Below are 23,634 nucleotides of genomic sequence, written 5' to 3'. Positions count from 1 at the left end.
GGATTCCTGCACTGAATAATAATTTGGTCCTTCCATTCTGAAGCTGGGGAGGATCTTATGAAAAACCAACTCTCCATTGGATTTCTGGTTTTTAGGGCAGATGATGGAATGCCATAGGTACAGATACTGATTAACAGAGTTGGAAGGGTCCTTGTAGGTCATCTAGTCCAACCCCCGCCCAAGCAGGAGACCCTACACCATTTCTGACAGATGGCAATCCAGTCTCTTCTTGAAAATCTCAAGTGATGAAGCTCCCACAACTTCCAAAGGCTAGCTATAACAGATTCATAGAGTTGGAAGGGACTTGGGACCAGTATAACAGAATAACAGTTGGAAGGGACCTTGTAGGTCATCTAGTCCAACCCCCACCCAAGCAGGAGACCCTACACCATTTCTGACAGATGGCAGTCCAGTCTCTACTTGAAAGCTTCCAGGGATGAAGCTCCCACAACCTCTGAAGGCAAGTCATTACATTGAATATAGAATAACAGAGTTGGAAGGGACCTTAGAGGTCATCTAGTCCAACTCCCCCACCACCCAAGCAGGAGACCCATGCAGGATGAAGCTCCCACTTCTGAAGGCCAGTTGATCTTCCCTGAGCCCTCTTTCTTCTCCTTCCCTTCACCCATCTTGTCTCGAGGGCCCAAATTGACCAAGGCAATTTGGCTTCTGCCGAGGGCCAACCCTTTGAAGTGGTGCCCTCCCTCACTGGGAGAAGGGTGCCAGCTCCAGCTCTGACATGCCACCCATGCCACCATTCCTCCTGCCCCCAGACGAAGCAACTTCTATTTATAGGCAGGCTTTGGGATGTGAACTCTACAAAAACATGAGGTGGTGTCAGTATCCGGTCACATTTCCAGTCGGGGTAGCCGAAGGGCAGGCCGAGACAGGCAGGCGCCAGAGGCAGAGCGGGTCCCAAATCCCCTCTGTTGCCTGGGGCCTTCCTAGCAGCTCACCTAGTACAAACTCTGCCCAGGGTCCAGTAGAGCAACAAGGGGGCTTCCTGATGGATGAAGACCCCTATAGGGCCCCTCCGACAAAGCCCTCCGCCCCTCTCTCTCTCTCCCTTACAGAGCCTTCGAAGTTCATGAGACACGATACAAGCTGCATTCACACAACCCCCCGAAGCCACTCAGCAGCTGAATTTGTACCCGGGACTCAGTTTGGGGAAGGATAGTTGGCCAGCCCTTCAGGGCTTAACCGACTCTTTTTCAAACTTGGCAACTTTCAGATGCGTGGACTTCGACTCCCAGAATTCCCCATTCTGGAGTTGAAGTCCACGCATCTGGAACTTTGCCAAGATTGGGAAGCAGCGGTTTAACCTGTTGGAGAAACCAGCCATCTTGGTTGGTTTATAATCCACTGTATGGTTGCAGGAATTGGGCATGGCTGGTCTAGGGAGGAGAAGGACCAGGGGAGACATGAGACATCTTCCAATATTTGAGGGGCTGCCCCAGAGAGGCAAGCTAAGTATTCTCCAAGGCACCTGAAAGCCAGACAAGGAATAATGGATGGAAACTGAACAAGGAGATTCAACCTGGAAATAAGGAGGAATTTTCTGACACTGAGAAAAATCAACCAGCGGAACAGAAGTTGCCTTCGGAAGTTGTGGGAGTTTCATCCCTGGAGGCTTTCAAGAAGAGACTGGACTGCCATCTCTCAGGAATGGTGTAGGTCTCTTGCTTGGGCAGAGGGTTGCACTAGATGACTTCCAAGGTCTATATTCAATGGAATGACTTCAGAGGTTGTGGGAGCTTCATCCCTGGAGGCTTTCAAGAAGAGACTAGACTGCCATTTGTCAGAATTGGTGTAGGGCAGTGATGGCTTTTCATTTTCTAGACCAAGTGCCGAAACACCGCAAATACAATGTGCACATACACGTGCCCTGTGCATGCATGCGTGTGGGACCCTCCATTCCGCACCTCCCCGGTGCATGCGTGGCAGAGACCCAAAGACCAGCTGGGTGGCGGGAAGTGCACGCGCATGCACAGGGGAGTTGAACTGGGGCGAGGGCCGCATGCCCACAGAGAAGGCGCTGCGTGCCATAGGTTTGCCATTATGGGTGTAGGGTCTCCTGCTTGGGGGGGGGGGGGGGTTGAACTAGATGATCTACCAGGTCCCTTCCAATTCTGTTCATCTATACCGGCCAAACCCAGGAAATGAGCTTCTTCAGTAACTGGGTTAAGTTAAGTGGAAAACCAGCCAATCTGCTTGCTTTATGTCTGGTGAACCAAAGCATGTAAGATAACCAACCGATCATTGATGGTCTTATTAAGGAACACAACTGGGGAAGGGCCTTTTTAGGGACCGCTTGGGGACCCAGGAACTTCTCCCTGGAAAGGTCTTCTGAAATGAACCACCTGAAGCATCCCATCGCTCAGGGCACAGGAATCCTGGACCTCAGTGCTACAGAAACACAATCCCATCTTGGCATTCCCACCTTCTCGGGCCAAGAAGCCACGGAATGTCTCCATTGCTCTCCTGGGGAATTCCAGGCACCACAAGAGAGTCAACCTTCTTCTCTGCTTCCTTCCTTCTTAGGCTAACAGATTCCTAGGGATCTGGAATGATTTTCGTAAGAAGGCAAGAGGGTTTTAGGCATGATGCAACCACCAAAATAAGACACCCCTTGCTATCTTAAGACCAGGAATGGATTTGTTGATGTTTCTTGGAGAACTTCTCTCCTCCATTAGCACCCATGAAGCGTTCAGAAGATTTTCTGGGGAGTTGTGAAGGCCACCTAACTGAAGAAACAACAGCCATGCTCAAACACAGGGCTCTCCAACCTTAGCAACTTTAAGAATTGTGGACTTCAACTCCCAGAATCCCTCAGCTGGCTGAAGTTGAAGTCCACAATTCTTAAAAGTTGCTAAGGTTGGAGACCTCTGCTCTAGCTCAGCAGTCACCAACCTTTCGGACCTCAGGGACCACTAAATTCATGATGTTAAATCCCGCTGACCACTAATATGATCTGCCTAATGACCGGTTGGGATGGGCGTGGCTAGGTGGTCATGTGACTGGGTGGGTGTGGCTCACTCAATGGCTTCTACTTGCCCCTCCCCTCCCAGCCGCTCCTCGCCTGCCCGCCTGGGTTCCTTAGGACCCCAACAGAAAGCAGTTGTTGGAGCTAAGCAGCCACCACGAGAAAGAGTTGATAAAAGAGCTCAGTTCAAATTGGATCTGATCAAGAAGGAGGCTCAGTAGAAGCACCTCACTGAGGACTACGAGCATAGGCTTTCCAAGCAGATGGCCTGGTTCACCCATGTGTTGACTTAGACGGACTTCTTCTAATGTGCTGAAGCAGAAACAACTTCCTCCTATTTCACTCTGATCTAATCACATTAGGCCATTTAGAGAACAAGGCAGAACTGGAAAGTGTCCAACAGCTGGAAGACGATGGCTGTGAGTTTGGTTTTAAAAAGAACATCACGCATTGCGCAAGCAGATAAAAACTTCTGCTCCTGGGAATGGAAACCTAGTTGATTCACATCATCTGCAGCTCACAGTTCTTCAGGCATTTGCCCCCAGGCACCACAAACCCCAGCTAGGAAGCCTTCTTTCAAATGATTGATTCAACTTACATAGCCCATATTTCTATGCAGAGAACATTCAACCCTGGGATGCAGAGAGAAAATGCAGATTGGACATGGAGGATGGGCTCACAGCGACACGGGAAACCCCAAATCCAGGATAACGAGAACATTGCTATTCACAGAGCGTGTCCAAGCCAACAAACAACCAGTATTTTGGCGGTTTCACACATCTGAGTCAGGGGTGTCAAACTCAAGGCCCCGAATCCGGCCTGCAAGGTGCTTAGATCTGGTCTGCAGGGCTACCCTGGAAACAGTGAAAATGGAGCTTGCGAGGGCCACGTGTGGGACCCCCCCCACCATGCTCTTTTTCACTGACAGAGGGTTGCAGGAGGCAGCTGCAGCCGAAAATGCAGCGTGGGAGCCCATTTTCGCTGGCAAAGCCAGGAGTGGGTCCTGGCTGCCATTATTACCGGTTCGGTAGTAAAAACATTTGTGCACTCTGCACGGCGTAGGTTCATTTAAATTTTAAAACAACCTGCAGATGCCCGCAACATTAAAAAATGAATAAAAATGACATTTTTAAAATGAAGATTGGTCTGTGCATGTGCAGAACGGAAAATCAAGGTGGCCCTGCTGATCATAGAAGTGATACGGTCACGTCTCCACCGAACCGGACCGAATAGGCAGGAACCCATCTCTGGGCACAGCGCTCAGGCCACCAAGGGCACCCCCAAGGTGACTGCCATCATGCTAGCCACGCCCAACCTGGCCACACCCACCCCAGCCCCCTGTGGTCAAACCCAACCCTGATGCAGCCCTCAATGCAATCGAGTTTGACACCCCTAGTCTGAGTCCATAGACCATGTTCTCACAGACACTGGACTGCAAGCCACCATCCTATGGGAGCCTAGTTTACAGTTGCACAAACTCAGGTCTCTCATTTGGGGGAGATGGATTCAGACAATCCAAAGCTTTGGATTCTAATCTATTACAATATTGATCTTCGCCAAAAGTTTGAGAAGGCACGCAGAACTGGTGATGAATACAGGATGACATTTTGCTCAACCATTTCATATAAATTATTCATCACGGTATTCGTCACTTGCTACTGGCAAAAAAATATGATTCATTACCAGCTAGAAAATGGATCCATCACAGCGTAAGTTAAAATACCCCACGTTTTATGCAGACTCCCAGAGAGGTGTCCATTGTTAAGGCCCAGGAACAGATTAACAGAGTTGGAAGGGACCTTGCAGGTTATCTACTCCTACCCCCTGCCTAAGAAGAAGACCCTGAGAGATTCAACAGAAAGGTTTAAAAAGGATTCTGGATTTCAATCCGTACGTTTTCACAAGTGTGCCACGTTCACAAGCCTGAATGTGGATGGCTTACACAGCACTGTGTATTTGTGGTTTTATTCTTAATTTCCCCTTTGACGAAAAGCCTTTTAAGTTTTGGTGAGCAATTCTGCTCCCTTCCTGGCCCAAGGCTGAGATTTGCTCCGGTTACTGAAATGACCCAGTTTTCTGGTACATTCATCATGCGCGTTAGCTTTGCCTCACTATGCAAGAATTTAGCGCATGCACGCATCAGCCAAATTGGCACAGGGAGAGAAACACAGAGGCTTCTATGTGAGTGAGAAGCAATCTCGTTAAAAAGAAAAAAGATCTGTGCTTGAAAACAAAAATGAAATTTGAGTAGAGTCTGCCTGCATTCCCATAATGTATTTCTCATTAACCCATTTTCTGGGTTCATACAATACATGGAACCGAACCAAGCTGGTTTCACATATCACTTTCACTGAGGGGCCGGGGGAGATGCTGGAATCAGAGTTTGAATTAATCAAATTCCTATGGATGGGTTGCAAAAACAGGCATCAGAAGTTTTAACTGATCTGGAGGATCCCACGGGTGCTTTTTTCAGGAGGCAACTGGACTTCCTTGTTTTTTTCTTCTTCTGAGGGTGTTTCACTTCTCTTCCAAGAAGCTTCTTCAGCTCTGACTGGATAGTGAGGAATGGAAGGATTTATATTCCTTGCAGACAGCTGGACATTTGCCTCCTTTTAGAGGGATGTTGAAGCACTTGGAGGTTTATCTGTGTCCTCAAGGTCCTCCTCTTATATGGATATAAATCCTTCCATTCCCCACTATCCTGTCAGAGCTGAAGAAGCTTCTTGGATGAGAAGCGAAACGTCTTTAAAGAGAAACAAGAAAGTCCAGTTGCCTCCTGAAAAAGCACCTTTGCACAACCAGGGCCTGGAGGACTGAGAATCTCTACAGACTTTTAGCCATACAATTTGGGATGAAGACCCTCTGAACGGTGTGGGAGTAGGAATGGATTTCCAGAGGGAAAATTGCAGACTACAGGAACCATTTGTACCACTCAGGTGACCCTGAGGACACAGAATAACCTCCAAGTGGCCTCAAGGACCCTCTAAAAGGATGCAAACGACCAGCTGTCTGCAAGGAGAATAAATCCTTCCATTCCCCACCATCCAGTCAGAGTTGAAGAAGCTTCTTGGATGAGAAGCAAAATGTCTTCAAAGAAAAAAACAAGAAAGTCCATTTGCCTCCTGAAAAAGCACCTTCAGGACTACCATGACCTGGATGATAGAATTTCTACCGAGTTTGACCTGGGGGATGTATGTCTCCATCCCAGAGTTCTCTGCATCCTCCCTTCATAACAGCTTTATGACTAGATCTACAAGTGGGCCACCCTTCCACCCTGCTTTCCTTGCTCAAAGCAAACTCAAAAGGACTTGCTTTGTTCTGGGATTAGAAGAATAGGGTTGGAAAGGATCTTGGAGGCCTTCCAGTCCAACCCCTGTCCGTGGCAGGAGACTTTATTGAATCTTGGACAAATGGCTGGGACATCTGGGAAAAGAGATGGATGGCTCTTCTTATTCCCAGAATTATTATTTGAGTTTTCAAAATATATATAGAGTAGAATAGAATAGCATAGAATATTGGAATGAATAGAATAGACTAGAACAGAACAACAGAGTTGGAAGGGACCTTGGAGGTCATCTATTCCAACCCCCTGCTTAGGCAGGAAACCCTAGACCGCTTCAGACAAATGGTTATCCAATCTTTTCCCGAAGAACTCCAGTGATGAAGCACCCACATCCTCTGAAGGCAACTTCTGTTCCACTGATTTATTGTTCTCACTGTCAGGAAATTTCTCAAGTTCTAGGTTGGGTCTCTCCACCCATCGCTTCTCGTCCTGCCCTCAAGTGCTTTGGAGAATAGGCTGACCCCCTTCTTCCCGGTGACGGCCCTTCAAGCGCTGGGAAGGCAGCTATCCGGTCACCCCCTAATCCTTCTCTTCCTTAGCCTAGGCATGCCCAATTCCCTCAATGTCTCATCATACAGTTCATTATTTGCAGCCGTCCCCCCTCAATCCCCAACCCATTTCTTCTCGGTCTTACCAACTGCTGTATGCTGAGTATCTCCATGGTCCCCCCTTCCAGAGTCGCAATGCTCTCTCTCTCTCCAGTGACTTGCCTGGACAGCTGCATTTATTCTGTCCTGGGAAAGGGTGGATTTCGGCTGCTATCCAAAACTCTTCCGGCACCCACTTGGGCCCAGCAACTGGATTGCTGGAGTGCCATGTAACACCCGCTAAAATAACTTCATTAAATGCTTCTAGTGGGTGCCCATATCCAGAGGGATGGGGAGTGGAGGAGGCAGGGGAGTGAGAGAACAGGCCATTAACTCAACATTTCAGCTGTTGAGCCTGCCAAGCTTTTGATGAAACCTGATTGGCTTTTCCGATCAGCCCGAGATTAATGGCTGAAGCCCTTCCAGAAAAGCCATTCATCATGGAACATTTTATTTATTTATTTCGTTTGTCAAACATGTACGAGATAACAGGTATAAGTATATCCATGGACATGGACAAAGGAAACGAGTACAAATAAATGGGGAGAGTAGGACAGGGACGGTAGGAACGCTGGTGCGCTTATGCATGCCCCCTTTACGGACCTCTTAGGAAAGGGGTGAGGTCCACGCTAGACAGTTTAAGGTTGAAGTTATGGGGGTTTGAGGATGTAACAAGGGAGTCAGGTAGAGCATTCCAGGCGTTGACCACTCTGTGGCTGAAGTCGTATTTTCTGCAATCGAGTTTGGAGCGGTTTACCTTAAGTTTGTATTGATTGTTTGCCCGTGTATAATTGAGGTTGAAGCTGAAGGAATCATTGACAGGTAGGATGTAGCAGACAATTTTGTGTACTACACTTAGATCAGACCGTAGGTGGCGTAGTTCCATGTTGTCCAAGCCCAAACATTTGTGCCTGGTGGCATAAGGGATTCTGTTGTGAGCCGAGGAGTGGAGGACTCTTCTTGTGAAATAACTCTGGACTCTCTCAATTGCATTAATGCCCGATATACAGTGTGGATTCCAGGCAGACGAGCTGTATTCGAGGATTCGGTCTGGCAAAGGGTTTGTATGCTTTGGTTTGCAGTATAATGTTACAGGAGAAACTGCTTCGCAAAATTAGGTTAACAACTCTTAATGCCTTTTTGGCAATGCAATTACAGTGAGCTCTGGGGCTTAGATCATTTGAGATGAGTACTCCAAGGTCCTTGACAGAGCGAGGGTCGTCTACGAGGTCATATCCGCCCAGCTTGCACGTGTTGTTCTGATTTTTGTTGCCAATGTGTAAGACAGAGCATTTGTTGGTTGAGATTTGGAGTTGTCAGTTGTTTGACCATTCTGACACATAATCAAGATCGCTTTCCCTGCATTATGGCAGAGTTATGGCAGAGGATGGGCGAACCGAACTAGCATGTGTTCAGGACTATGATGTGTCCCTTGTTAGTGGCCTTGGTAGACAATGGAGTCCAACCCGTTAAGAAGACCCAGGATTTCCAGATTCCTGCAGCTCCCCATCAAAATTCAGCTTTTTCAAGCTCGTTAGTAGTCAGTATTTAAATGTGGTATTTGTCGTAATAGGCTGCTTCTACCCTTAGCGAACAGCAATTTGTATATTTATGGCTGAGTAATGGAGAATGTAGGAGCATTCAATGCACCTGAAAGGTGACTCACCCCGTTTTAGGAAAATGTTTCTCGTCACTTAGGAGTTTTAATTCCAAAGACAAAACTGAGAATCGAGTGCTTTTTTTTGTTGGGAGAAAAATTGCAAGAAGCCTCATTTCATATACATTTCCACAAAACTCCAATTTACAAAATGTCAAATTATTTCCGCACTGCTGACTGGGTGGAGGATGAGCAAGAACCGCAGCTGTTGGGCTTCCCTGCATGGCCAGAATGGGAAGAGTGGTTTTAAATAGGAGACAATAATTTTCTCACGGAATACAATCGGAGAGCTTCTGTCTTAGAATTAGTTGTCAATTTAGGGGGAGGAATTTTAGAAGCGTTGATCGCAGTTCGATTCTCACCAGCTCAGCCTTCGATCCTTCTGAGGTCAGTTAAATGAAGATCCAGATTGTTGTGTCAACAACAACTTCAGAGTCAACAATAGGTTGACTCTGTAAACTGCTTAGAGTGGGCTGGAAAGCATTGTGAAGCGGTATATATTGCTAAGTGCGGAGGGAGGGAGGGCCATGGTGGCACAGTGGTTACAATGCAGCATTGCAGGCAAACTCTGCCCATGGCCAGGAGTTTGATCCTGACCAGTTCAATGTGGTCTCAGCCTTCCATTCTTCTGAGGTGGGTAAAATGAGGACTCAGATTGATGGGGGACAATAGGCTGACTCCGTAAACCGCTTAGAGAAGGCTGTAAAAGCACTGTGAAGCGGTATATAAGTCTAAGTGCTAGTACTAAGTGTGGAGGGAGGGAGAGAAGGAAGGACTGACCATGGTGGCGTAGTGGTTAGAATGCATTATTGCAGGCCGATTCTGTCCACTTCCAGGAGTTTGATCCTGACAAGCTCAAGGTTGACTCATCCTTCCAAGATCGGTAAAACGAGGACCCAGATTGTTGGGGGCAAGAGGCTGACTCTGGAAACTGCTTAGAGAGGGCTGGAAAGCACCATGAAGTGGTATATAAGTCTAAGTGCTATGGCTATTGTCCTTTCTTTCTTTCTTTCTTTCTCTTTCTTTCTTTCCTTCCTTCCTTCCTTCCTTCCCTCCCTCTGCCCACTGATAGCAGTTCAATCCTGACTGACTCAGCCTTCCATCCTTCCAAGGTCGGTAAAACGAGGGCCCAGATTGTTGGGGGCAAGAGACTGACTCTGTAAACCGCTTAGAGAGGGCTGTCAAGCATTGTGAAGCGTTATATAGGTTCAAGTGCCATTGGTATCTATCTTCCTTCCTTCCCTTCCCTTTCCTTTCCTTCCCTCCCTCTCAATGGTTATAATGCAATATTTCTGCCAACTGCCAGCAGTTTGATCCTGACCAATGTTGACTGAGCTTTGCATCCTTTGGTAAAATGAGGACCCAGATTGTTGGGGGCAAGAGGCCGACTCTGTAAACCGCTTAGCAAGACCTGTAAAGCACTGTGAAGGGGTATATAAGTCTAAGTGCTTTTGCTATTCCCCTAAGGTGGGTGCCCAATGGGAATCAAATGATGTCACCCCATCAGAAAGTGGAGCAGGTGTAGAATGACATCATGATGTGGTTATGACATCATCAAGGTTTCTGCTGGGTGCCGATGACTAGGCATGATGTAATGAATCGCCAAGGGAAATGTGAATTCCTTGAACACGGATATCTGAGTCATACAAGGCTTCAAGTTTCAAGTTTCAAGAACTGGATGGCTGCATTCACACAACACTCTTAGCCCAATAACTGAATTAAGCCCTTTTTCTAGGTTTGAACTAGGTTCTGGAGAACCGGTAGCAGAAATTTTGAGTAGTTCGGAGAACCAGCAAATACCACCTCTGGCTGGCCCCCGAGTGGGGTGGGAATGGGGATTTTGCAGTATCCTTCCCCTGCCACGCCCACCAAGCCATGCCCACAGAACTGGTAGTAAAAATAATTGAATTTCACCACTGTTTTCAACATGGACTGAACTTATGAACTAACCTAAGGCTGGTTTTGCCCAACACACTCACGTGATATCCTAATCCAGGGGTGTCCAAACTTGGGAACTTTAAGACTTGTGGACTTCAACTCCCAGAATTCCCCAGCCAGCATAGCTGGCTGGGGAATTCTGGGAGTTGAAGTCCACAAGTCTTAAAGTTCCCAAGTTTGGACACCCCTGTCCTAATCAAAGGAAACGATAAACGTAAATCTTTGGCCCCTCTAAGACACTCAGGAAGCATGTTGTGTGAACTGCATCGTGTAATAGTCACCTCCCCAGAGAAGCCAGGGAGAGTTGGGGATTAATGCACAGAAAGATCTGTTGGCTTGACATTTAATCCAGAGTTTATTCCTGATAATTTGTTCCTGAAAGAAATCTTAACTTTTGGAGCAAACTTTCGGAGAAGATTTCCGATTCCGCTACAACAAGCTATGGCTTATCATGGTTATGCAATTGGGCAGTCGTGTTTATAACATTGAGTGGGAATCTAGCCAGGATCCCTCCTGTTTCCCCCAACTCCAGAGGCTCCTTTGGCTGCCGTTGGCGTGCCTGCCCGATGAGAAAAATGGCCCGAAGGATTACGGCAATGCCAAAGTCAGGACTGTGTGTCACTGTGCCGGAGTTCGTGTTACAGCTACAGATAGAAATAGACTCCCAAGGCTGACATTCTATCCTCCCGCGCTCTTATGGCATTGCCCTCCTTCTCTTCCCACTCAAAACAAGGCTCCCCGCTTGGCTTTCAAGGACAGCAGGTACCCTGTTTCGAAAGCAAGGCTACTGAACTCCAGCAGGGCTTCTTCCAACGGTGAGATTTGGGAAGAGAGGCGCAAAAGGAGAAGGCCTCCCTTTTCCAAGGCCCTTAGCCGTAAGTCCCAGGTGCCCCCTGGTTGGTGACGTATCCCACTGCGGGAACCAGAGTGCCATACCTGCCCCAAGAAGGAGGTGGGAGTTCGCCTGTCGCTCTCCGAGGTGAGAGATGCCAATGGCTAAACATCGGGCCCTCCTTCGCTTTCCAACTGGCAGCCCCATCGCATGGGCTGATGAATGGAGGCAAAGCCAAATGGGGGCATATGTTGACTTATTTTGGGAGGCTTCTGGCACCGCCTGGGCATGTGCACTCCTGAATTCAGCTACAGGAAGTAAGAGCCTTGGCTTGTCTCAAAAAACCCAAAGCAGGCCTGAAGGCGGGGAGTCCTGGGAAGAGAGACCACCAGGAGACAACATGGCTACAGGCCAGGTTGGGGAAGAGAAAGGAGAGGGAGAGAGGAAAGGAAGACAACCTAAAAAATGTCAAACACCAAAGCCCTACATAGGTTCATCCATAAAGTGACGGGGCCAATTTCAATTTGAGGGAGACTTTTCCCCATTTTCGGTCAAGCAGAGAGACACACAAAGATGGCTACAGCCAGAGGCAATTCTGTCAAAAGAGAGAAGATCAGCCTCCATTGCTGCTCCCACAAAGACAGACAGCCATTTTCCATGTTGACGCTTATATTTGGGCCTGCTGAGGCATGAAATCCTATTATCTTCGCTACCGGTTCAGAACTGGGAACGTATGCGCATGCGCAGAGCATCCACGATGACGTCTGGGCAGGAGGGTGGGCAGAGCCTCCCATCACTGTCACTACCAGTTCGCCTAAACTGGGGCAAGCCAGCAGATGCCACCTCTGGGCCTACTGAGAGTTAACAGTTCTCTTCATGAAGAAAGTGGGTCATTAACGTCTTTCATCAAAAAAGATGATGTTGGACTTATTTGTTAGGGCATGCAAGGCGTTCCCCTGTCAGTTTCAGCGCGCATGTGAAGCCTCCAGAGGGTGAAAAACAGCCCTACGGTAAACTGGAAGTGACTTCCGGGTTGTCCATAAGGCCATTTTTCGCCCTCCGGAGCCTTTAGGGAAGTCTCTTGAAGTCTCTGGAGCACGAATAATGGCCCTAAGGGTAAACCGGAAGTGACTTCTGGATTGTCCATAGGGCAGGTTTTCGCCCTCCGGAGCCTTCAGGGAAGTCTCCGGAGCGCCAAAAATGGCCCTACAGGTAAAGCCTCTGGAGTGCAAAAAACGGTCCTATGGGCAAATCAGAGGGCCTCTAGGGGAGGCTGTTCTCCCGAAAGCCTCTGGAGCCAGGGAAGAGTGAAATATAGGTCCATTGTTGAGGCAAAAGCGTGGGAGTCGCGCACATAGCATTATGGGTGCAGGCAACTCCCCTGCACTCCCCCTGCTTTTGCCGTTCCTGTTGTATACCTTGTTAGGAAAATCCTCCCTCCCCCCCCCCGCCCCCCAAATTATAATTGTCTACGCAGATTCTCAATCATTCAGGTTATGGTTGTCCCCAAGGTGCTTTTTCCAAAAAGCAACTGGACTTTCTTGGGGGTTTTCTCCCCCTTTGAAAATGTTACCTAGTTTGGGTGATGAAAACGTCTGCAAGAAAACCACCGAGATCAGAAACTAACAAGGAGCCCCCCCTCCCCCCCCCGAAGGGGAGCAAGTCCTGTTTTCTGTCTCCCGAGAAGAAGATATGGAACAATGGCCTTAGCCATGGGGATGGGAGGACAAAGAACCATTGGAGGATGTCCCAAAGGTGCTTTATCAGGAGGCAACTTGACTTCCAGTTTTTTTCTTTGAAGACGTTTCACTTCTCATCCAAGAAGCTTCTTCAGCTCTGACTAGATGGTGGGGAATGGAAGGATTTATATCCATATAAGAGGACCACCCTTAGGACACAGATAAACCTGTGCTTCAACGACCCTCAAAATAGATGCAAATGACCAGCTGTCTGCAAGGAGTATAAATCCTTCCATTCCCCACCATCCAGGCAGAGCTGAGGAAGCTTCTTGGATGAGAAGCAAAACGTCTTCAAAAGAAAAAAAACAAGGAAGTCCGGTTGCCTCCTGAAAAAAGCACCTTTGGGGCAGCCAGGTGAGAAGACTGCTCCCAAAGAGCCTAGGAAAAAGAACGACGAGGAACTTCTACCTGTATCCAACTGAGTAAGTCCTATTTTGTTTGGGGGCGATTAAAACATCCCCTGTTCTCTCTTGCTTTGATTGAATGCTGCAATTAAGAATGTCAGGCCTTTGAAGATGATTAAGCTCTTTTGTTTGGATGACAAAACAAATGCCATCTGCAGGAATTTGCATGTGGAGAAAAAACTTAAAAGCATCGTCCTTAAAGGGCAGGTATCCTTTTAGAGGGATGCGGTGGCTCAGTGGTGGTTCGAATCCCTAGTGCTGCATAATGGAGTGAGCTCCCATTACTTGTTCCAGATTCTGTCAACCTAGCAGTTTGAAAGCACGTCAAAAATGCAAGTGGAAAAATAGGAACCACCTTTGGTAGGAAGGTAGCAGTGTTCCGTGCACCTTTAGTGTTTAGTCATGCTGGCCATTAGACCACGGAGATGTCTTTGGACAGTGCTGGCTCTTTGGCTTTGAAACAGAGATGAACTCTGCCCCCTAGAGTCGGGAACAATTAGCACATATCTGTGAGGAGAACCTTTACCTATCTTTTTAGAAGAGGCGTTAGAGTTTCTAAAACGACAGGATGTTGATCACACAGATCAAGTTGTGCTTATTTCAGGCTACAAGGTGTTGTTTTATATCCATCCCATTTCAACGTGGTTTTTAAAAACTTTCTTTTCTCCGTTTGGGTTTTAATTTTTTGGCACCTGGTAACTCCTTTTTTCCAGCTCATAGATTAAAAGTCATAGAAAAAAATCTCTTGCCTGCTACATCTCTTACTAAGTGAGAATTTGAAGGCTACTATCATTGGTCAAAAATGGGGCCAATAAATAAAGTTACATAAGAATATCTTTCCCTATCTAGCACATTGTTTGAGCACAATGCCATTAAAAACACACACACACAGAGATTGAAGGCTAAAAAAAGAAAGAGTCCAGTTAAGATGATATTAAAATTAAGACTGTGCCCTGGGCAGCATGTCAGAGTAGTTGAAGGAAACACAAAGATCAGGGCCTGGAAAATAAGACACATATGTGTTGGAAGAAATGCCCTTCTGGGTTCAGTTCCAAGTGGGGAGAAAGAGACTGGAAACATGGAGGCTGCTTGAAAAGAACCATTAAGCCAGTGGTGGGATCCTACCAGTTTAACAACCGGTTCGGTGATCGAAAACATGTAAAAAATGCAAGTAGAAAAATAGGAACCACCTTTGGTGGGGAGGTCACAGCGTTCCATGCGCCTTCGGCGTTTAGTCATGCCAGCCACATGACCATGGAGACATCTTCGGACAGCGCTGGCTCTTCAGGTTTGAAACGGAGATGAGCACCGCCCCCTAGAGTCGGGAATGACTAGCACATATGTGCAATGGGATCCTTTACCTTTAGATAAAGTTAGAAACTGAATTCAGTTCAGCTGCTTCTTTCTAGCTTCAGAAGAGAAGACACAACACGGATATTTGGCTTAAGGAACAGGCTGCTTTTTCATGGAACAAATCACGGATCGAAAAGTTTCCTCTGCAGGTCTTCATTCTTGGCAGGAACCAAGTCGACAGCGCATTTATGGCTGTTGTCCTGCATATGCCTCAGCTGAGGGTGCTGCTCCAAGATGAGCTCACAGATTTCCTGGTGCCCATTCTCTGCTGCCTGGAGAAAGAGAGTAGAAACATCACAGTGGAGCAAGAGAAGACCCATCCCATGGCCTGTCCCCTTGGGCAACTGAGCAACGGAGGTGGTTTAGTGGTGGGGAAGATGATGGAAGAGAAGGAAGGAAGGGAAGAATTGCCTGACAAACAAAACTCAACTGCATATTGAGTCCTGGGTGATAGGAATGGAGACCCAAAGCTTGTGGACTTCAACTCCCAGAATTCCCTAGCCAGCATGGTTGGCTGGGGAACTGTGGGAGTTGGAAGTCCATAAGACTTGAAATTTGCCACGTTTAGAGATGTGATCTCAAACCTGTTTAGAATAGAATAGAGTTGGAAGGGGCCTTGGAGGTCTTCTAGTCCAACCCCCTGCTTAGGCAGGAAACCCTATACTGTTTCAGACAAATGGTTATCCAATCTCTTCTTAAAAACCTCCAGTATTGGAGCATTCACAACTTCTGGAGGCAAGTTGTTCCATTGATTAATTGTTCTATCAGGAAGTTTCTCCTCAGTTCTAAGTTGCTTCTCTCCTTGATTAGTTTCCACCCATTGCTTCTTGTTCTACCCTCAGGTGCCTTGGAGAATAGCTTGACTCCTTCTTTGTGGCAACCCCTGAGATATTGGAAGACTGCTATCATGTCTCCTCTGGTCCTTCTTTTCATTAAACTAGCCATACCCAGTTCCTGCAACCGTTCTTCCTATGTTTTAGCCTCCAGTTCCCTAATCATCTTTGTTGCTCTTCTCTGCACTCTTTCTAGAGTCTCCACATCTTTTTTACATCATGGCGACCAAAACTGAATGCAGTATTCCAAGTGTGGCCTCACCAAGGCATTATAAAGCTGTATTAACACTTCACAGGATCTTGATTCTATCCCTCTGTTGATGCAGCCTAGAACTGTGTTGGCTTTTTTGGCAACTGCTGCACACGGCTGGCTCCTATTTCAATGGTTGACCACTAGGAGTCCAAGAACCTGTTCAGATACGACTCCAGCTCAACTCGCTGAGGCTTACAGAGGAAGCTTCTTTGTCCCATCTTCAAACTATTAGTAAATCTACCTCCAGATGATTAAGCTTGAGTATTTTTTCCAGCATAGCCTGGAGGACAGGAACAAAAGCCTGTGACCTTCATTTTGTGAAACACACCAGGATCTTTCTATCTTCCTCATCCATTGGGACAGAGGACAATCTCCTCTCCCAAGCCAAACTCACTGGCTCATCCAATATTCTCTATTGCTGGGATAGCAATAGCATTGAGACTTATATACTGTTCCATACTGCTTTACAGCCCTCTCTGTACAATCTCACCTTATTCCCCCCCCCCCCCCCAACAATCTGGGTCCTCATTTTACCAACCTCGGAAGGATGGAAGGATGGGGCAACCTCAAGTCCTGTCAGGGTTGAACTCTAGACTGTGGGCCTGCAATACTGCACTCTAACCACTGTGCCATCATGGATGGATGGATGGAAGGAAGGTGGGAAGGAAGGAAGAAGGGAGGCAAGGCAGAGGGAGGGAGGGAGGAGGAATAGCAATAGCCCTTAGACTTCTCTACTGCTTCACAGTGCTTCACAGCCCTCTCTAAGCAGTTTACAGAGTCAGCCTGTTGCCCCCAAACTATCTGGGTCCTTGTTTTACCCACCTCGTAAGGCTGGAAGGTTGAGTCAACCTGTCAGGATCGAACCTCTGGCGGTGGGCAAAGTCTGCATTTGCCTGCATTTGTGCATTCTAACCATTGTGCAACCATGGATAGATGGGTGGATGGAAGGAAGGAAGGAAGGAAGGAAGGAAGGAAGGAAGGAAGGAAGGAAGGAAGGAAGGAAGAAGGGAGAGAGGGAGGGGAGGGGGGAACGGCAGGGAAGGAAGGAAGGATGGGAGGGAGGGAGGAAGAAAGAAAAGATGGAAGGGAGGGAGGCAGGAAGGAAGGGAGGAAGGAAAGAAGGGTGTTCTGAATTCTTGATCTTAGTTGAACTTTACATCTCTCTTCAGACACAGTAATGGATGGATAGAAGGAAGGAGGGAGGGAGGGATGGATGGATGGATGGATGGATGGATGGATGGATGGAAGGAAGGAAGGAAGGAGGTAAGTGCTTCACAGCACCTACTGGCTGGTTTAACAATTTCACCAAACAATCTGTCTAAGGAAGAGGGTGACCGCTGGGGCTGCCCTGCGCTTGCACACCCACCTTGTGGAGGCTGGTCTTCCCATCGTCATCCGTGGCAGCCGCATCAGCTCCGTGGCACAGCAGCAGCTTGGCTATTGCGGTGTGGCCACAGTAAGCCGCTCGATGGAGGGGGGTGGCCCCGCCATGGGTGCGGGCATTGCAGGAGGCTCCATGGGCCAGGAGGAAATGGCAGATGTCATAATGCCCGTTGCGACTGGCATAGTGCTGCGGAAACAGAAAAGGGGGCGCTCTGAAAAAGTACCACCTCTGGTTTAGACAGTCAATAAAGTTTGAGTTATTTCTCTTTTTTTTATAAGGTTTTTACAAAACAATTCAACATCCATTCTTCCCATTCCTAAGACATCGGTATATCCCCCTTTGGCTTAGCATACTTTCCATTCGTTTTTCATTTGCAATTTCCTCCTGACATTTATAATCCCCATAAGCCAGGGGTCAGCAACCCGCAGCTCCGGAGCAGCATGTGGCTCTTTCATCCCTCTGCTGCCGCTCCCTGTCGCTCAAAATATGCGTCACAACCGCCAGTGTGCGACACCCGCTGGCACACGATTTATTGAGCTTTTCGACCCCGGGAGGACAACCATGGATAAATCCAAGAAAAGTTTTAGAAGAAAACACAAAGTTTTATTCAACTCCATATGCTCGCTTTGTGGGCGCTCAAGAAATAGTCAGGCACGGGAAGAGTTTTGTGGCTCCCTGAGTTTTCTTTTCTATGGGAAACGGGTCCAAATGGCTCTTTGAGGATTTAAGGTTGCCGACCCCTGCTATAAACTAATATTTACATATATCAATATTCTACTTTCATTCGTTATTCCTATTCTCTAACCACTGATACAGTTTGTCCCATATGGCATAATATTCTTTTTCTCCTTTTATCTTGCAGTTAATTTATGGTTAATTTAACCATTTCCACACAGTCCATTATTTTTTTAATTATCACGTTTTCGGCGGTCATGCCGTCTGTTTTCCAATTTTGGGCGTATGCTATCCTTGCTGCTGTCGGTATATGAATTATGATATAATTGATTTCCTTTGTAAACGTTCCTCTAATTATCCCTAGCAAAAACATCTCTGGTTTAAATTGGATTTGAAGTTCTGTTATTTCTTGCAATCAAATTCTTATTTTACTCCAATATTTCCTCGCTTCCGGACAGGTCCACCACATGTGGAAGTATGAGCCCTGTTCATGTTTACATTTCCAACATCTGGGACTCAAATGTGGGTAAATGTTTGCCAATCTTGGTGGTGCTAGATGCCAACAGTAGAACATTTTATATACCGTATTTTTCAGAGTATAAGATAGACCTTTTTCCTTCAAAAGAGAGGCTGAAAATTTGGGTGCATCTTATATACTGAATATGGCATTTTTGCCTTTGAAACCCCACCCCCTTTGCAAAAATGACCGTGCATAATCTTTAGGAGGCTTTCAGAGTGCTCCTGGGGGCTGGGGAGGGCAGAAATGAACAAAAAACAGGCCCTTTTTGCTCAATTTTCCCCCTCAGCCCCCAGGAGCACTCTATAAGCCTCCTAAAGGCTATGCATGTCCTTTGATGAAAAACAAGCTATTTTTTGCTCATTTATGTCCCCCACCCAACCCCTCAGGAGCACTCTACAAGTCTCCTAAAGGCTATTCATGCTCTTTTTTTGAAAAAAGGGGCCCATTTTCATGAAAAACAGGCCGTTTTTGGGAGGTTTGCAGAGTGCAAAAACTTTTTTTTAATTTGCTTCTTCAAAACCTTGGTGCGTCTTATACTCCGGTGTATCTTATACTCCGAAAAATACGATGTTCTCTTTGTATGAGGCTGACAAAGTTTGAGTTATTTCATTCACCTATTCATGGTGTTATTTTAATAAATACTTTGCTCTTGTTTTTATTGTCCTGATATCATGCTGTATGCTTTAAAGGACTGTTACTACTGCATTTATCCAAATGCTGAATGTGGCTGGATGGACTGAGAAGCAGACAATGTTTTAGAGCAGTGTTTCGCAGCCTCAGCTGCTTCAAGATGTGTGGACTTCAACTCCCAGAATTCCCTAGCCAGCCATTGGGGAATTCTGGGAGTTGAAGTCCACACATCTTAAAACAGGTCAAGTCGAGAAACACTGCTTTCAGAGACATCTGGAAGATGTCAATCACACAAATGCCTCCCTGCTAGTCATTAAAACAGCCACATCCTTTTTCATGCATCTGTGCAAGCCCCAAAGATGTTGTAGCTGCTTTAAAGACCTACTATAAATCATTTTCAGGAAGAAATTCTTGCTGCCCTCAAAGCATGCAATATTAAATAAAAATTCCTATTATATTTTTCTGGTACTATAGCTAACAAAAATATTTCTGGCTTATCTATCTAGAATAGAATAGAATAACAGAGTTGGAAGGGACCTTGGAGGTCTTCTAGTCCAACCCCCTGCTTAGGCAGGAAACCCTACACCATGTCAGACAAATGGCTATCCAACATCTTCTTAAAGACTCCCAATGTTGGAGCATTCACAACTTCTGGAGGCAAGCTGTTCCACTGATTAATTGTTCTCACTGTCAGGAAATTTATCCTTAGATGCAGCTTAATTTCTCCTATCTGCAGCTTTAACATTTTTCCTAATCATGTGTGTATTTTAGACCAATATTTCTTTGCTTTCATACGTCCACTACATGTGATAATACGTGACCAGTGTCTGATTACATTTCCAGCATTTGGCGGGAACGTTTTAAAACATCTTAGCTAGTATTGCCGGCGGTAAGTGCTATCTATAAAACATTTTGTACAGGTTTTCCTTGTATAGGTAGGTGCCATTGTCAGCTTGTAGTTTCTTTCCCAAAGTTTTTGCCGTTTGTCTAGTTCTAGGATATAAAGTTGGAATTAACATTGCCAGGAGAAATATCAACAACCTCAGCTATGCAGATGATACCACTCTAATGGCAGAAAGTGAGGAGGAACTAAAGAGCCTCTTGATGCAGGTGAAGGAGGAGAGTGCAAAAGTTGGCTTGAAACTCAACATTAAGAAAATGAAGATCATGGCATCCGGCCCTCTCAATTCCTGGCAAATAAATGGGGAAGAAATAGCGGTAGGGACAGATTTTATTTTCCTCCAAGATCACTGCAGATGGGGACTGCAGCCAAGAAATTAAAAGACGCTTGTTCCTGGGGAGGAAAGCAATGGCAAATCTAGACAGCATACTAAAAAGCAGAAACATCACCCTACCAACAAAAGTGTGTATAGTCAAGGCTATGGTTTTCCCAGTTGCAATGGATGGCTGTGAAGATTGGACCATAAGGAAGGCTGAGCGCCAAAGAATGGAGGTCTTTGAATTGGTGCTGGAAAAGACTCCTGCAAGTCCCTTGGACTGTAAGGCGATCAAACCGGTCAGTCCTAGAGGAGATCAACCCTGACTGCTATTTAGAAGGCCAGATCCTGAAGAGAAATCTCAAATCCTTTGGCCACCTGATGAGAAAGAAGGACTCCCTGGAGAAGAGCCTCATGCTGGGAACGATGGAGGGCAAAACAAGAAGGGGACGGCAGAGAATGAGGTGGATGGAGGGAGTCACGGAAGCAGTGGGCGTAAGCTTAAATGGACTCCAGGGGATGGTAGAGGACAGGAAGGCCTGGAGGTACGTTGTCCATGGGATCGCGATGAGTCAGACATGACGTCAACTAACAACAAATAAATCATTTTCAGTTTCCATACCATATCTAAAGCACTTTTTTTTTCACCCTTAGTTCTGTACCTAATAAATCAACCAGGCGGCTAATTAGCTGTCCCCCTTAGTATATAAGGAAGTGCATTGTGATAACTGCAGGTCATAACACATTAAGACACAAAACAATTTAAAACACAGTAACTAATACAGACATTAAGAACAGTCTAAGAAAGTCTTAAAATTACAGTTCTAAAACGAGCAACAAATTCCAGCCTAGCATTACCACATACTTGGTGTCTGGTAAAATTAACTATTTTCTATTTTTAACAGATAATAAAGTTAGCACTTGGTGCTAATATAAAGAAATGCGTTGGCTAATAAAAGGTTAGTGCGCTCTGCCTCAGAGGCTGCAAATCTGCTAACATTATGACCTCGCATTTTTGTTTTAATTGTTCCACAGAAAGGTCAATTTAGAATATTTTTTAAAAAATATTGCACTTGTCCTCCGACCGTAAGAGTTAAAGACATTTTTTTCCACTGGAGTTTTAAAAAATCTTCCCTTCATTTCAGGCTGAGAAAGTGGACCAGGGGTGGGCATTACTGCACGCTGGCGCTGGATGCGCGCTGTGGGTGCATGCACAGTTCAATGGAAATTGTTCCGCGCATGCGCAGAACTCAAAAAAAAGATGGCGGCGGCGACTGCGGCGACCAGGCAACTAACTCAGGGCCGTGGCCAGCCTGGGTCGCTACCAGTTCGGCCGAACCGGTCTAAACCAGTAGGAACCTACCTCTGAAGTGGACGCTTCCTTAATGGAGCAACAGAAAGTTCAGGTTAAGTACAGATACCGTATTTTTCGGAGTATGAGATGCTCCGGAGTATAAGACACACCTTAGGGAGGAAAATAAGGGGAAAAAATTCTGCCTCTGCCTCTCAGCATCCATGGTATTTATCTAGCTAGCATCCTGTCAGTGTGTGAGAGAGTTGAGAGCTGTTTGGAAATCAACAGTATTTGCTGTGTGAGCAACGAGGAAGGAGACAGCAAGGAGCCTGGGCGTGGCTTGTTCTGTACTAAAAGCTGCAGGCTGTGCTGATATCTGAAACTAAAACTGAAAGTGAAACTGCTCTGAACTGCTGAACTACCACGCTGGAAAACTGGCTTTTCGTATTGTATATTTACTTAATGTGTTATATTATATATAAAGAGAAGTTACTGAATCCTGCTGAATGAGTTCCTTGTGTGTGCTTTCTGAATGTGATTGCTGCTGCAAACTCTGACACATCCTTGCAGCAAATAGCGAACAGCCAGGTCAGCTTCAGCACATTATTGCAGCCTGATTCAGCCTGAGCAGCTGATTGGTGGGTGGATCAGCCTCCCGGAATACCCTCAATCAGCTGTTCCAGGATGCAGGGATTGCCACAGACCATCGCCTCCTCTGTGCCTCGCGTTTTTGGCTACATTTTCACCCTCTTTTATGGAGGTAAAAAGTGTGTCTTATACTCCAAAAAATACGGTCAATCCTGGAGGAGATCAACCCTGACTGCTCTCTAGAAGGCCAGATCCTGAAGAGGAAAATCAAATCCTTTGGCTACCTAATGAGAAGGAAGGACTCCCTGGGGAAGAGCCTCATGCTGGGAAAGATGGAGGGCAAAGAAGAAGGGGACGACAGAGAATGAGGTGGCTGGATGGAGTCACTGAAGCAGTCGGCGTGAGCTTCAATGGACCCCAGAGGATGATAGACGACAGGAAGGCCTGGAGGAACATTGTCCATGCGGTCGCAATGGGTTGGACACAACTTCGCAACGACGACAATACAAAAATAGGAACGGTGATGGAGACAGTCAATAGATAGTCAAGGCTCTGGTTTTCCCAGTTGCAATGGATGGCTGTGAAGGTTGGACCATAAGGAAGGCTGAACGCCAAAGAACGGAGGCCTTTGAACTCTGGTGCTGGAGAAGACTCCTGTGAGTCCCTTGGACTGCAAGGCCATCCAACCGGTCAGTCCTAGAGGAGATCAACCCTGACTGCTCTTTAGAAGGCCAGATCCTGAAGAGGAAACTCAAATACTTTGGCCACCTAATGAGAAGGAAGGAGGACTCCCTGGAGAAGAGCCTCATGCTGGGAACGATTTAGGGCAAAAGAAGAAAGGGGCGACAGAGAAGGAGATGGCTGGATGGGGTCATCAAAACAGTCGGTGTGAGCTTAAATGGACTCCGGAGGATGGCAGAGGACAGGAAGGCCTGGAGGAACTTTGACCATGGGGTTGCGATGGGTCAGACACGACTTTGTAACAACAACAACATGGTAGTATATCCAATTTTCTTTTGCCTCTGCTATCACTGTATTGTCCTACCGGCTCTTGAATGCACTCACCAAAGCTGTGTATCCAAAAGGGTCTGTCTCATTAGGTTTCCCACGGCTCAGGGTGTGTCTCTTGACTCCTTCTAGGTCTCCACTCAATGCAGCATTCCAGATCCCTAGGCAAACCATTTTTCTTAAAGTAAATATGGAAAATCCTTTTGTTGGGATTCAGAATAAAGAAAACCTTAAAATTAGCTACAGGCTTTCACCAATCAGAAACCCTGCCTATGTTGGAACTATAACTACAACTGGATTATGTGGTCGTTAAATGAAGACGATGACTGGTATGAACTTTAGAAAATCCTGCTCTTATTTTTTTTTCTTGTAAAGCAAACACACACTTTGAAGAAC

At 46.5% G+C, this 23,634-nt stretch overlaps 2 protein-coding genes across 5 annotated transcripts in view; both read right to left on the bottom strand.

Annotated features, from left to right (window-relative positions):
• ANKRD23 (ankyrin repeat domain 23) overlaps positions 1-7,016 on the bottom strand; it is a 28,651-nt gene extending 21,635 nt beyond the window's left edge. For both annotated transcript variants that reach the window (XR_014176025.1, XM_081960818.1), the window contains exon 1: positions 6,961-7,016. Coding sequence is in view for 1 of the 2 variants with exons in the window: in XM_081960818.1 (XP_081816944.1) it covers positions 6,961-6,987 (27 nt within the window). In the remaining variant the exon portion in view is untranslated. The remainder of the gene's footprint in view (positions 1-6,960) is intronic.
• Positions 7,017-10,725: 3,709 nt separating this feature from the next.
• ANKRD39 (ankyrin repeat domain 39) lies at positions 10,726-23,477 on the bottom strand. Of its 3 annotated transcripts, none has more exons than XR_014176029.1 (4): positions 23,296-23,477; positions 17,289-17,492; positions 14,845-15,108; positions 10,726-11,744 (listed from the first exon to the last, which is right to left on the bottom strand). XR_014176029.1 is itself a non-coding variant. In XM_081960845.1 (3 exons), exons 1-3 carry the CDS (start codon positions 23,410-23,412, stop codon positions 14,959-14,961), a joined length of 471 nt encoding a protein of 156 aa, XP_081816971.1. In that variant the 5' UTR covers positions 23,413-23,476; the 3' UTR covers positions 12,800-14,958. The 3 variants fall into 3 exon arrangements, 1 of the variants encoding a protein (XP_081816971.1); XR_014176030.1 differs by having other exon boundaries at positions 10,729-11,712; positions 23,296-23,476; XM_081960845.1 differs by lacking the exon at positions 10,726-11,744 and having other exon boundaries at positions 12,800-15,108; positions 23,296-23,476.
• Between the last annotated feature and the right edge of the window lie 157 nt (positions 23,478-23,634).

The sequence above is a fragment of the Natrix helvetica genome (genome assembly GCF_964273705.1).
Source record: "Natrix helvetica genome assembly, chromosome: 8".
Taxonomy (NCBI): domain Eukaryota; kingdom Metazoa; phylum Chordata; class Lepidosauria; order Squamata; family Natricidae; genus Natrix; species Natrix helvetica.
This window is presented reverse-complemented; position numbering and strand designations above follow the sequence as displayed.